Source organism: Telopea speciosissima, unplaced genomic scaffold (assembly GCF_018873765.1).
Source record: "Telopea speciosissima isolate NSW1024214 ecotype Mountain lineage unplaced genomic scaffold, Tspe_v1 Tspe_v1.0023, whole genome shotgun sequence".
NCBI lineage: Eukaryota > Viridiplantae > Streptophyta > Magnoliopsida > Proteales > Proteaceae > Telopea > Telopea speciosissima.
The window spans coordinates 113,605-128,433 of NW_025317359.1; the positions used below are offsets into that span (position 1 = coordinate 113,605).

General features: G+C 40.7%; 1 protein-coding gene across 1 annotated transcript; it reads left to right on the forward strand.

Annotated features, from left to right (window-relative positions):
- The first annotated feature begins 9,046 nt into the window (after positions 1-9,046).
- On the forward strand, positions 9,047-9,424 carry LOC122647320. The gene has a single exon (XM_043840744.1). It carries the CDS (start codon positions 9,047-9,049, stop codon positions 9,422-9,424), a length of 378 nt encoding a protein of 125 aa, XP_043696679.1.
- The last annotated feature ends 5,405 nt before the right edge of the window (positions 9,425-14,829 follow it).

Below are 14,829 nucleotides of genomic sequence, written 5' to 3' on the forward strand. Positions count from 1 at the left end.
CACAAGGAAGTTCCAAAAATTCCTAAGAAAGAGAGGAGGAAAATTCTACAAAGGACAACCATCAAAAGAAAACAAAGGTAAAACATACACAAAGGAAAAACCCTTCAATACTAACAAGGCCATTGTGTGTTATGAATGTAGAAAGCCCGGACACTTCAAAACCGAGTGCCCCAAGCTAAAAGGAAAGGAAAGCAGAAAGAAAAAGGCTTGCACCGCCGAGATATCATGGGATTCAAGTGATAGTGAAGAAGAAAATAATGAATCCGATGAAGAGACCGTCAACTTGGCACTAATGGCTCACAACAATGATGATGACGAGGTAAACTCTCCCTATCATAGCTCAGTGTCAATTTGCAATGATGATTTAGAATATGAAGAACTTCAAGAGGCCTTTGAAGAACTTTATAATGTAAGTCTCCAAGAGGAAGCTTCTAAAAAGGCCTTAGAAAAAGAAGTAGCCAATCTTCTACACAAAATTGATGAGTTGACTTCACATGCACACAACCTAGAAGAAGAAAATAAGAATCTAACTTCCACATTGCACACCTTTACTAAGGGCCAAAAGACCTTAGATACATTATTAGGAAATCCACAAAAGGGACCTCATAATAAAGAAGGTCTAGGCTATGATGGTAAAAGACCACATCAAGCCAAAGGAAAGGGAAAGATGAGAACTCCAAGATGGAGAAAATCAAACCAAGGCCAAACCTCACATCCCATTGTATGTGAAAAATGTCATTTACCCGGACATGAAACTTGCATCGGTGCCTATATTGATGGTAAGGTAATATATAAAGAATCGGATACAAAAAGGAAGCATCATGCATTCTACTATACTTCTCAAAAGAGGACCAACAAACCTCAAAGAGAATTTGTGCCCCAACGGCCACAAAGACAATATCCCAAGCCTAAGCCATTTCAACCATATAGGCAAAATGCTTCATATATGCCATATGCACCCCAAAGACCTCAAAATCACTATAGACCAAACACATACACTAGGCCCTATGATCACCAAAGGGCCTACATCAACAATAAGTCTTACACATCACAAAATTACTATATTCCATATAGACACTGTGAATTTCAAGGGCCAAGAAGAACCCAAAGATCATATGGACATCGAAAACCTACACCTACAATACAAAGTCAAAATTCTAGAAGAGCTTGGATACCTAAGGGTATGATCGATCCTAACCTCAATGGACCCATGAGATTATGGGGACCAACATATAATTGATTGCTTTTGTAGGTATGCTTGAAGAGCAGTGAAGCAATTGAATGGTATATTGATAGTGGATGCTCCAAGCATATGACGGCCAACCCCAATCTATTCACCAAGTTAAACAAGTACAATGGAGGAATGGTGACTTTTGGGGACAATAGCAAAGGAAAAATCATTGGCATCGGTGAAATCACCATTGGAGGTACAATCATATCCAATGTATGCCTAGTTGACAATTTAAAGTATAATTTGCTTAGTGTGAGTCAACTGTGTAATATAGGATATAGTGTCATTTTCAAAACCTCTCATTGCTTAGTAAAAAATTCAAATGATAAGACTATCTTGAAGGGAATTAGGAAACATAATATCTATATCTGCTTATTGGATGAAGCAAATTCTAGTAATACATGTCTTGTGACAAATGATGTTGATCCCTACCTATGGCATAGGAAACTAGGACATGTTAATGTAAAAGTGGTTAAGACCATTGCATCTAAGAATTTAGTTAGAAACTTACCCAAACTCAAATTTGGAAAAGACCATGTATGTGATGCTTGTCAAAAAGGAAAACAAACCAAGGTATCTCATAAATAAAAAAATGAAGTGTCTACCACTAGACCCTTAGAACTACTACACTTGGACTTGTTTGGACCTATTACTACACCTAGCCTAGGCGGTTCAAGATACACCTTTGTAATAGTTGACGATTTCTCTCGCTTCACATGGACTCTATTTTTAAAACATAAAGATGAAGCCTTTGATGAATTTGCATCTCTATGTAAGAGAATACAAAACCAAAAGGGATATCTCATAACAACCATTAGAAGTGATCATGGAGGAGAATTTGACAATCTCAATCAATTTGGGAGTTATTGCAGTAAACAAGGCATAACCCACAACTTCTCCGCTCCTAGAACACCTCAATCCAATGGGGTGGTTGAAAGAAAGAATAGATCACTCCAAGAGACCGCTAGAACAATGATAAATGAATACTCTCTTCTAAAATATTTTTGGGCCGAAGCGGTCAATACGGCTTGCTATGTGTTAAATCGTGTATTAATTAGACCTATATTACTCAAAACACCCTATGAACTCTATCATAATAAACTACCTAAAGTTGATTACTTTAAAGTGTTTGGGTGTATATGCTATATATTGAATACTAAGGATAACTTAGGAAAATTTGATGCTAAAGCCGATGATGGCATTTTCCTTGGATACTCTTCAAATAGTCGAGCCTATAGAGTCTTCAATAAGAAAAGCTTGATTATTGAAGAATCAATGAATATAAAATTTGATGAATCTCTTCCTAAAGATAGAAACAAGCCATTGGTTGATGATGATGATACACTTGTTGAGATTAGGGAGAACATAGAAAATCTCTCTCTAAGAGAACCCGAAAACCAACCAAAGGATCTACCCAAAGAGGTTAGACCTTGGAAAGACCATCCCTTGGATCATGTCATTGGAGACTTAAACAAAGGAATCCAAACTAGATCTAAAACTCAAGACATTTGCAACAATGTTGCTTTCATATCCAAAATTGAACCTAAAAATATAAAAGAAGCATTGGAAGATAGTGATTGGATAGTAGCTATGCAAGAAGAGCTCCATCAATTTGAAAGAAACAATGTTTGGGAGCTTGTCCCAAAACCCAAGAATCATTCTATTATAGGAGCCAAATGGGTATTTAGAAACAAACTTGATGAAGATGGATCAATCATTAGAAACAAGGCTAGATTAGTTGCCAAAGGATATAATCAACAAGAAGGGATAGATTTTGATGAAACTTATGCACCGGTAGCAAGACTGGAATCTATTAGAATGCTACTTGCTTTTGCATGTCATAAAAATTTTAAGCTATGTCAAATGGATGTCAAAAGTACTTTTTAAATGGCTTTATCATGGAGGAAGTATATGTTGCACAACCTCCCGGATTTGAGGATACACAATATCCGGATCATGTCTTCAAACTTAACAAAGCTCTCTATGGACTCAAACAAGCTCCTAGAGCTTGGTATGAGAGATTGAGTGAATTCCTAATCCAAAGTGGATTTCAAATGGGTAAGGTTGATACAACCTTGTTTGTGAAACATAAAGGAAAAGACTCTATTATCGTGCAAATATATGTTGATGATATTATATTTGGATCCACCAATGAAAATCTTTGTGTTGAATTTAGCAAATGCATGAGTGATGAATTTGAAATGAGTTTGATGGGTGAACTTAATTTTTTCTTAGGACTTCAAATTAAGCAAACCAAAAATGGAATCTTTATATGTCAAATTAAATACACTAAAGAACTTCTCAAGAAATTTGATTTTGATAGTCAAAAGTCATCTAGCACCCCCATGAGCACCTCTCTAAAGCTATCTAAAGATGAGGAAGGCACTCCCATAGACCCTACACGCTATAGAGGCATGATTGGCAGCCTTCTATATCTCACCGCTAGTAGGCCAGACATCATGTTTAGCGTGTGTGCTTGTGCTAGATTCCAAGCCAACCCAATGCAATCCCACTTTAGTGCCGTTAAAAGGATCTTTAAATATCTTAAAGGTACTACAAATGTAGGATTATGGTACCCAATGAACCAAAATTTTGATTTAATAAGCTTTTCGGATGCCGACTTTGCAGGGTGCCATCTTGATCGCAAGAGTACAAGTGACACATGTCACTTCTTAGGATCTTGCTTAGTTTCATGGTATAGCAAGAAACAAAACTCTGTTGCTCTTTCCACTACTGAAGCCGAGTACATTGCGGCCGGCAGGTGTTGTGCCCAAGTCCTTTGGATGAGGCAAACTCTCATGGACTATGGGATACATTTTAGTTCATCTCCAATTAATTGCGACAATACAAGTGCAATCAATTTAAGCAAAAATCCCATTCTCCATTCAAGAGCCAAACATATTGATATTAGGCATCACTTTCTTAGAGACACAGTTCAAAAAGGGAAAATTGTTCTAAAATACATTGAAACTGAAAAACAACTTGCAGACATACTCACCAAGCCATTAAGTGAAGAGAGATTCTGCTATTTGAGGAGAGAACTCGGGATTTGCAACCCTTTTGAGTAAAGTGAAATCCTCAAAAAAGCCCAAAAATCAGGTTGTTAGAGAATTCTGGGCTAAAATCCCATTAATCCCTGTTTTTGACCTGTCGGTCGACCGACAGACTCGTGTAGGTCGACCGACACGGAAAAATTTCATTTTTAAACATAAACCGAGAGGATTTTTTCATTTCTCTCCTCTTATGTTCGAGACCTCTCCTCTCCAAAACCCTTTTTCTCTGAACTCCAAGGCAAAACCCTGCAAAAACCCTTGAGATTTCACCAAATCCAAGCCCCAAATCACTCTTCCTACACAATCTACCCACTTCCAACCCAAAAATCTCTATTTCTCTCTATTCTCTAAAGCCCTAGGTTTCAAATGGCTCCAAAACAAAGCAAGGGCAAGCAACCAAAGAAGAAAGCCAAAGTTGGAGAGAGCTCTGCAGCATATGACAAGTCTCTCTTCATCTCAGAAGAAGCTTCCATTCTCTGGGGGAAGATTTGAGAAGAGAAAGGTTGACAAGGAAAGAACAGTAAGAGTTTCTCAATTTCTTGAATATGACATTGAAGAATATTTCAACTATTTGGGTTGGGAAAATACTTTAGTTTATGTTGATCCCTGCTATCCTGACCTTGCTAGACACTTTTACTGTAATCTGAGAACCCAAATAGTGGATGATAGGCTTGCCATCACATCCCTAGTAAAGGGTGTTCCCATCATGTTCACTTATGAAGATCTAGGAGAGATCATGGGAATTCCCACTGTAGGAGATATGAGCTATCTTCCTCCCAAAGGGGATGCCAAAACCTTTATGAATGTTGATGAAGTTTATGGTGCCATCATGAAAGACTATGTTGGGTTTGAACCAACTGTTAAAGCTATAAAACTTCATGAACTACCCAGGATGATCAGCTTCATTGTCAGCTACAACATCTTGCCCAAAGGAGGCCATAGAGACCAAGTCAATCCCTTTCAAGCCTACATTACTTGGTGTCTTGTCACTGCCACTCCTATCAATCTTCCATATGTGATTATGAAGACCATGGAATACTGTGCAGTACCTCATTATAGGGGAAACCTTCCATATGGCAGACTCATAACTGCCATCCTTAACTTCCATAAAGTGGATCTCTCTGGGGAATTCATTGACCCAAAGATGATTGACATTGACTCATCCACCATCAAGAAGATGAAGCTGGGATTTGTTGCGGCTCCTCCCTCACACCAAGCCCGAAGGAAGCGAGCTACCCAAAGATGTCACAGTGACGGCGAGTCACAAGAAGAGGACGACGTGAAGATGAAGACTATGTTGGTGAACCCTCAGGGGACTATGTCACCAGAGAAGAATTTTCAAGTTTTCGCCAACAACTTGACACCCGCCTGAAGGGCTTTGATGATCACTTCACCTCTCTCCACAAAGATCAAGCAGAGATTCTTCGCATCCAACAGGAGAACCAAGTGATCTTACAGCGTCTCAATCTGCATTTCTTTCCTCCTCCTCCCCAGTAGAGATAGTTGACATCACTGACTTTATATTAGAACTCTTGATCTGTACTTTTATGGCATACTTTTAAACCATGGAACTTCTATTTTGAAGTATGTGATGCTTTTAAAATTAACACTTTATTGGGCCTCATATTATTTGCTCTCTGTTCTTCTAACCATGCAGGAAGTCATTTTCTTAGGGGGAGCCACCCTAAGATTGTTTGTGTTTGCTCATGGTTACCAGCACTAGCTTAGGGGGAGCCACCCTAAGATTGTTTGTGTTTGCTCATGGTTACCAGCACTAGCTTAGGGGGAGCCACCCTAAGATTGTTTGTGCTTGTTCATGCTCTACACCTCCTTTTTGTGTTGACAAAAGGGGGAGAAGTTATTATGATTCAAATATTCATATTATGTGATAATGCATACCTTGAATTATGATGTATGATAATACAAATTCATCTTGAGTTACATGCCCACATGAATAATGCATATATTTATCTTAACTGCATATTTTGAATCACATGTTTGTCATCATCAAAAAGGGGGAGATTGTTGGAAAACACATTCCTCCATAAACTAATTTTGATGATAACAAACATTAAGATTAATACTAATAATCCAATCTTTAAGCAAACTTCATAGTCAGACGTTGGGAGCATCAAGCATCCAGGAAAGACTTGATCAACGGAGCTCACAACAGAAGAGTTAAGGAAAAGAAGAAATTTGAAGATTGAGGAACATCTTCTAAAGGAAGCCAAGACAAAGACTCTCCAAGAAGATTCAAGTGCATTAGAACACATTTCATTACATGTGCATATCACATTACACACACATTGCATTCACATGTAAGAGACCCTAGGAGGAACTCATTCCCATGCCCTAGACTCAAGAAACATGGCCATTAAAGTGTTAGACAAAAACCTATGAAGTCCCCAAGTAAGCTGGACCAAAAATCCCCTTGACAGACAATCAAAAAAATAGGATGACTATCGTCGATCGACCTACGAGACTCGTGGTCGACCTACAGAATATACGAGCCTGTTTCCGTAGCTGTCGGTTGCAATCGACAGATCTATCGGTCGACCGACACCTGTAGGTCGATCCATAGGTCGACCGACAATCGACCTACAGCCCCAAACTTGGGCTCAACGGCTAGTTTTCAACGGCTAGATTTTTGATGGTCGACCGACAACTTTTATAGGTCGACCGACAGTCTAAAAATATGACAGTTTTATATCCGTTGGAGAACAAACAAACTCCAACTTTTGGCTCTATAAAACACATCCAAACAAGGAACAAAACACATCTTTTTGATAGAAAAAGTGCATTGTACATTTGAGAAGGTACAAAAGTGAGAATTTGTCATTGAGCTAAATTATTCAATTCAAGCTCTTCAAAGAGATATTACCAAGCTCTTAACTCTCCACTCTCTCCAACTCATGCCATCAAGGAGAGTCATCTAGGAGACTCAAGGTGCATCACTCTCATTCATATCATTGAGCACCATCACTCAAAGGGTAAAAGTGTCACTACTCTTTGATAGGTATTTATACCAAACTTCAATTGTATTTACTTGTTTATGCTTTTGATTTGATAAAGCATTGTTGTATTAATCTAGACTGTACTTAGATTAGTACAAGGACCCTCTCATCCTTAAGAGATTGAAAGGATACTCTTGTCCTGAAACTAAGATTGTAAGGATCCTCTTATCCTGTTAAAAAGAGTTGTAAAGGTGTCATTTCCCCACCTATTGTATTGAAAGGGAAATACTAGTGGAATTCTCTCAAGGTTGAGAGGAGTGGATGTAGGCTAAGTTAGCCGAACCACTATAAATCTTGTGCCTCATTTACTTCTGCTTTTTGTATTTAATATAAGTGTGCAACCAATCGAAAAAGAGGCAAAATCCACTAGTGGTAACCTATTCACCCCCCTCTAGGTTGCCCAACAGTTACAAGGTAATGCCCTTTGGTCTGAAGATTGCAGAAGCAATGTATCAAAGAGCAGCTATGGTCATCCTACATGACATGATACACAAAGAAGTACAAGTGTATGTGGATGATATGATCGTCAAATCGATCACTCGGCAGGGGCATTTCCTGGCATTGAGAAAGTTTCTCGAGCAAATAAAAGAATACAAGCTCAGATTAAACCCTAAAAAATGTGTATTCGGAGCAACGATAGGGAATCTTCTAGGATTTCTCATCAGTGAAAGAGGAATAGAAGTGGATCCCGACAAAATAAAGGCTATAACAGAAATGCCATCATAAAAAATAGAAATAGAAGTCTGAGGTTTTTTTGGGTCGCATCCAATATATAAGCGGGTTCATAGCATGCCTAACCGCGACATGTGAACCCATCTTCAAGCTCCCAAAAAAAGAAGAACCAAAAGCATGGAACGATAAGTGCTAAGAGGTGTTCAAAAATATAAAAGAGTACTTGACTCATCCGCCAGTACTTGTCCCACCAATACTGGGTGAACCGCTGCTGTTATACTTATCCATTGAAGAAATGACAATGGAATCAATGGTAGCACAACTTGATCAGAAGAATGGGGAAGAGAACGCAATGTACTACTTGAGCAAGAAATTGCTAGAGTACAAAACTCGTTATACCCCTTTGGAAAAGACATGTACCACCTTGGTTTGGGTGCTTTCGCATCCAATCTGACTCATCTCAAGGATGGACTCGATAAAGTATTTGTTTGAAAAGCCAGCGCTAATCAGAAGGATGGCCAGATGGCTGTTGTTATTATCGGAATTTGACATAACATATGTCAACCAAAAGTCTATGAAGGGGCGAGCAGTATCGGACCATCTAGCTGCCCATCCGGTGGAATTGGATTTGCGACCAATAGAAGATCTTTTCCCAAATGAGGACTTAGCATGCATGGAAGATGAAGAATGCAAAGGCTGGTGGCAGTTGTTCTTTGATGGCACAGCCAATCAAAGAGGGTATGGGGCCGGAATATTGCTGGTAACTCCAGAAGATCTTTACCTCCCTTCTGCTTTCTGATTAGAATTCCCATGTACCAACAACATCGCAGAGTACAAAGCATGTGTAATTGGCCTTGAGGCAGCCATGGCATTGGGAATCAAGAAGTTGAAAGTTTATGGGGATTCGTCAATCATAATCTATCAAACTCAAGGGAAATGGAAAATGAAAGATGAAAAGCTGAAACCCTATCAGGAACACTTGGAAGGGATAATCAAGAACTTTAAAGGAAATTATGTTCAAATATTTGTCAAGAGTCAATAACAGATTTACAGATGCTTTGGCCACCCTCGCTTCAATGGTTGAATGCAGCTCAGATACCCAGATCCGACCATTTCTGGTGGAGAAGAGATGTGAGCCGACATATGAAGAATCAGTGAATGTCTTGACAGCTGATGGAAAAATATGGTTCACACCCATAATTGACTTCATCAGAGAAAAGAGGTATCCTAAACAGTTCACTGTGGGAGACAAGAAGCGGCTACAAAAGTTTGCCACACAATTCATTCTCCAAGGAGACTTATTGTACAAAAGATCTTATGATGGCATACAACTGCTCTGTGTAAATGAGGAACAAGCTCAAACAATCATAAAGGAAATCCATCAGGGAATCTGCGGACCGCATATGAATGCTAGAATGCTCGCCAAGAAGATCCTAAGGCTGGGATATTATTGAGCAACCGTGGAAGAAGATTGAGTCACGTTTGTGAAAAGATGTCACAGGTGCCAGATATTTGCCAACATTATTCACATTCCTCCCACGGAACTCTATTCACTGAATGCTCCCTGGCCCTTCTCCACATGGGGCATCGACATCATAGGGAAGGTGACGCCAAAAGCGTCCAACGGACATGAATTCATCCTCATCGCCATAGATTATTTCACCAAATGGGTGGAAGCATAGTCTTACGCCATCTTGACGGCTGCGAAGGTAGCAAAATTCATCAAGGAAAATATCATATGCAGATACAGAGTGCCACATCCCCTCATATCTGATCAGGGAGCACATTTCTTGGGAAAAACGGATAAGTTTTATGCCAAGTTTGGTATTAAGAGGCACTGGTTGCCGACTTATAGACCACAGACTAACAGAGCAGTGGAAGCAGCCAACAAAAATGTTAAAGTCACATTGCAAAAAATGGCTGATACTCATAGAGATTGGGCAGACAAGCTCCTATATGCATTATGGGCTTATCGGACGTCCATTCAAACCACTGCTAGGGTAACTCCTTTTTCATTGGTCTATAGAATGGAGGCAGTATTACCTGTGGAAATCCAAGTACCGTCCCTCAGAGTATTGATGGACTGCAAATTACCCAAAGGAGAATGGGTGCAGGAAAGGCTTGATGAGCTCAACCTGCTAGATGAGGGAAGGAAGAAAGCCATGGATCACCTTAAAAAGTACCAACTCAGAATGGTGAGGGCCTTCAACGAAGGAGTTCGCCCGCGGAACATCGAAGAAGGAGATTTGGTTCTTCAAGAGCAAAGGGCACCAGTCTACGACCCAAGGGGTAAGTTCAGGCCGAATTGGAGCAGACATTATCAAGTAAAGGAAATCCTAACCGGGCAAGCTGTTCAACTCGTGGATATTAATGGAGAAGATGTCAAGGGCCTTGTCAACATGGGCCAACTCAAAAAATATTTCATGTAGCCATCAAGTTTACATGAACTACGTTTGACCTGATTCCTTTTCAAAGGATACGTAGGCAACTTAGCATGCTCACGTGCAGTTACAACAACCCTTCATCAAGGGCATATTCCTAAATCTGCAACCCGGTAATCTCCATCACCCATCAAAGAAAAATCCCGCCGTCAAACAAAAATATGCCATCGGCACCCTCTCATGTGTGACTAATAGGAGTTGACTATTCCTTGAGTCCAAAAAAAAAAAAGATCTTTTCCAGTTTGCTAAGAAGTTCTTTGATTGGGTACAGACAACATGCATCCCCCAAAGAGGGCAACTCTCGACGAGACCTTAAGTAAATGGACCGTAGACATGAGCTCGGAAGATCCAACCACTTTGGAAGATGTACATTTACCGATCCTTAGAAGGATTATGTATGTGGAAATCCATCATGACATGCTTCGGCAAGTATACCAATGTTAGGATCCAGTACTGCATGTTTTTAGATTTGGAGGTGTGAAGACAACCCCCATAGTTGAAGAGTTTCGAGTTTGCATGCTCTCACTACCGTTAGGAAGACTTTTTTGTCCCCCTCTACGCAACAACTATGAAGAAGTTTTATAAGATTTCTTTGGATGGACCAAGAAGGAAGTCAAGAAGGTCATGGAATATGACAGAATTGACACTATGAAAGTAACAAGAATATTTTCCAAGCAGGAAAGCATCGGATAAACTCAACAAGATAACAGAAGGAAAGCATATTTATTTTGCATGATTGAGAGATACTTACTGCGCACCCCGAGAAAAGGTGTTCTCCTGTGATAGCCGACGTTGTTCAGCACCTTTTAGAAGGATGTGATATCACCCCTACAGTGCTAGCTGAGACTTTTAAATGTTTGGATGACATGAGTGCTTCTTAAAAATATGGCACAGAGTACTGCGCAGGATCGCCTGTAATTTTGTAAAGGTGGTTGCTGGAAAGGTTACGATTGATCCAACCAATACCCAACACTACGCTACACTTGAAGCATTTTTGAATTCGAAGAGAAATGATAGAGTTCCATGCGATCAAGGATCAGAGGAAATATTTGGAAGAAAGAATGGACGAGAAGATTTAGTGGAACTGCCATTGGTGGAATATAGAAGCCCCGATCTCAAAATATAGGACTATGATTATGTGTGGTTAATGGGTTTGATTCATACCATCTTCTACCTGCCTCATTTTGTACCCATGCAGTGCCATTTGGCTCCGAAAGCATCAACGGTGAAGGTTCGACCACTGAAAGAGCTAACGTTGAAGATCGTAAATCTACTGGACGAATTGTGGATGAAATATATAATTGTGGGTTGATCTTATTGGACTATGCCTCATTTCCACCACTCTCTTTTCCGTTGCCTTACCATTCACATACATGTAACAATTAGGGATCAAATGAAAAATGTTTGGGATTGTGCCTTGCGAAGGAAAAGTAAAAGTTTCAAACTAATTAACCTATTTTGTTCATAAGATAGAATGAAGAAGAAAAAAAACTACAACGTCTAACATCCAAACAACCCATCTAAAATCCATACAATATCTAAAATCCATGCAACTTTCTAAAATCCATACAAAAAAAAAGCATGTTTAACAACCGAGGAGAAGGAGAATGCTAATTCTTGCTGCCGAAGGATGAAGGGTCGCTATCTGCCTCCGGGATGAACTCATCATCAAGACCACCATCCTCACCATTGTCATCATCGTCACCCCACGCCGCGGATGGTGATGAAAAGAGTCCTGCACACACTAGCTACCTCCGAAGGCACCTGTTCTCCTCAGAATACTGCTGACAGCAATTCTCAAAGTGGTCTCAAGATTCCCTCATCTCATTGAGCTGACAGCTCTAGAAGCGAAAAGGATTGAGATTACTTCAACAAAAGTGAAAGGATCCCAAAGAAAAGAAAGGAAACATTGAAAGACATAGAAGAGGAAGTGCTCGCCAACCGCTGGATATTATGTATCCACTCTAGGAACTCGACATCCACCCTTGCCTGCATCTAATAGATGTCAGTGTATCTTTCAGCACTAATCTATTACGATGATACCAAGCAGAGGTCAGCACCAAGACCAAGGGATTAATCATAAAGCAAAAGAGAAGAGAAGAGGTAACATACCCCAACAAAGGGAATCGGGAGTCCCAAATTGTGATAAAAAACCGGCAGGCAGGAAGGACAATTTGGAGACTGATATCAAATCTGGAAGGGATGGTCCATCCCCTGTACCCTGGGATGAGGTCACCCATTTGTGCTATAGGCAAGTTAGCACCGGCAGTATGGGAAGGACGAGAGCTCACACTGTAGCCACGTGAGGGAGGTAACCCGTACTCACCAGGAATCAGACGGCAGCCTGGGTACTGCAAAAAGGAAGAAAGAAAAGAAGAGACAAGATTGTCAATTTAAAAAAAAAATAGAAAAAGTCACAAAGGGAGATAAGATTCAAGGAAATACCACAGGACCCTCCCAGGTCAAGCGAACGCAGACTGTCTCTCGATAAAAGAAGTCTTGGTAATTCTTATCTACCATAGTTAGCTTCGAAGCTGAGATCCTAGCCCTCAAGACCTCAATATTAGGAGATAATAGAGGGGCATGCATATAAGTAGGGGGAGGTCGAGGCACCATCTAAGCATAATTCCATTGGAGGGTCAACCTCTCCCTGAGATAGAGCTCAATTCCAGAAGGACCCTCAAAGGCTATACACTTCTGGACAAGTCCAGAGACATACTAATACTTGTCCTGGTCATCAGGATCATTAATCTACTCCACGTCATATGGTCTCCAGTGGATCTACCAACGGGATCGATTCGGTTAAACCAAGCAAAGGAGGACCAATTTTAAAAAAAAAAAGAAGAGGGGAAGTTTCTTTAATTACCCGGTTGACTACCAAATCATTGAGATGAAGGTGTACTTGCAGCTCATCAATAAAAGAACACCCAACCTTCCCCAACGAGTTGCTCAGGGGATGTAAGGATCCGCTTCATCAGGGAGACAAGGGGCATGAACCTCTAGAACCTTATAACACCATAGCTATCAAAAAGAGAAGAAAACAATATCAAGGACCAAACAAAGATTGAAGGCTACAAAAGGGGCCAGGGGAGCGAAGCATACCCAAAGAATGTAGGCACAACCAATCAAGCCAGGCGTGCTGAATGCAAGGCGATCTAACATCTTCAAGAAATGGGCATAAGCAGACCCGCCCCAGTCGAAGGATGCTGCCTCCTCAAAATCTTCAAAGAAACACGCAAGAAGGGTATTTGTGCGGCCTCGTCCGTCATAGAAGAGGACATTGGAGACAAGATAAAGGAGAAAACTCCTAGCAGCCTAGTCCAATAACTCCTTAGAGGAGTTTTCATCAATCAAATGGTTGTCCCACTCTTTCTTCAAGGTGGATAAGAGAATGATGCGAGAGGTCACTTTGAAACCCAGGAGATCACCAATCTCCTCAAGGGATTTCGTCTGAATGGATGGAGTCAACAAAATAGGTCTCTTAGAGAAAGGGATCCCCGTAATCATGAAGAATTCTAAAGGGGTGATGGTTACCTCCCCAGCAGGTAGATGGAACATGTGGGTTGACGGCCACCAACAGTCCATAAGAGCCTGAACTACCGGTGTATCAACCTTCAGTGAAACTACCTGAGCAATACAACCCAGGCCTGTCAGGTCCACCCTATCCCTCATAGCAGGATGGAGTCACTGGTACCATGACAAAACGTCATTGGTACAACAATACTTCTTATAACTGGGGGAGTAAAGCTCCTACAGGATAATGGGCATGAATCAAATATTGAACAAAACATGTGTTGCATGAAAAAGAAGAGAAGGCAAGCACCACTTACCTTCTTGAGAGCTTGATCCCAAATACTGCCGGGGTACCATTCTGCCTTTAAGTCATCGGTCACCTCAGAAGAAGAAGACGATGGCCTACCCCGCTTTGATGAAGACATGGCAGAAGGCCAAACTCAGAAGATAGTAGGGAAAACACAAAGAAGAGAGAGAAAGATGAGAGAGGGCAGACCTCTAATGGAAAAACCAAGCCGAGAAGAAGGAAAAGTGGGAAATGAGGACCACCCCCTTATTTTAGAAAATGGATGTCAGCTGCACCGTGCGGCAGCACTACAACCTCGGTTGTAGCCCCACGTGGTACCACCACATAGGCCCGTGGCCCCGCATGGCACCGCTGTGCAAGTCCACGGTCCTGTATAGTAGCACCGCACAGAATCGGCGGCCCCGCGTGGCAACGCTACCAAAAAAAAAAAAAAAATTTTTTTTTTGGGTGGTGATGCCATCTCATCATACATTTTTTAAAACTCGGTCACGATGCCGTCTCATCGTACAGTTTTCCAAATTGGTGACAATGCCATCTCATCGCACATTTTTCTAAACTGGTCGTGATGCCATCTCATCGAATATTTTTTTAAACTGAT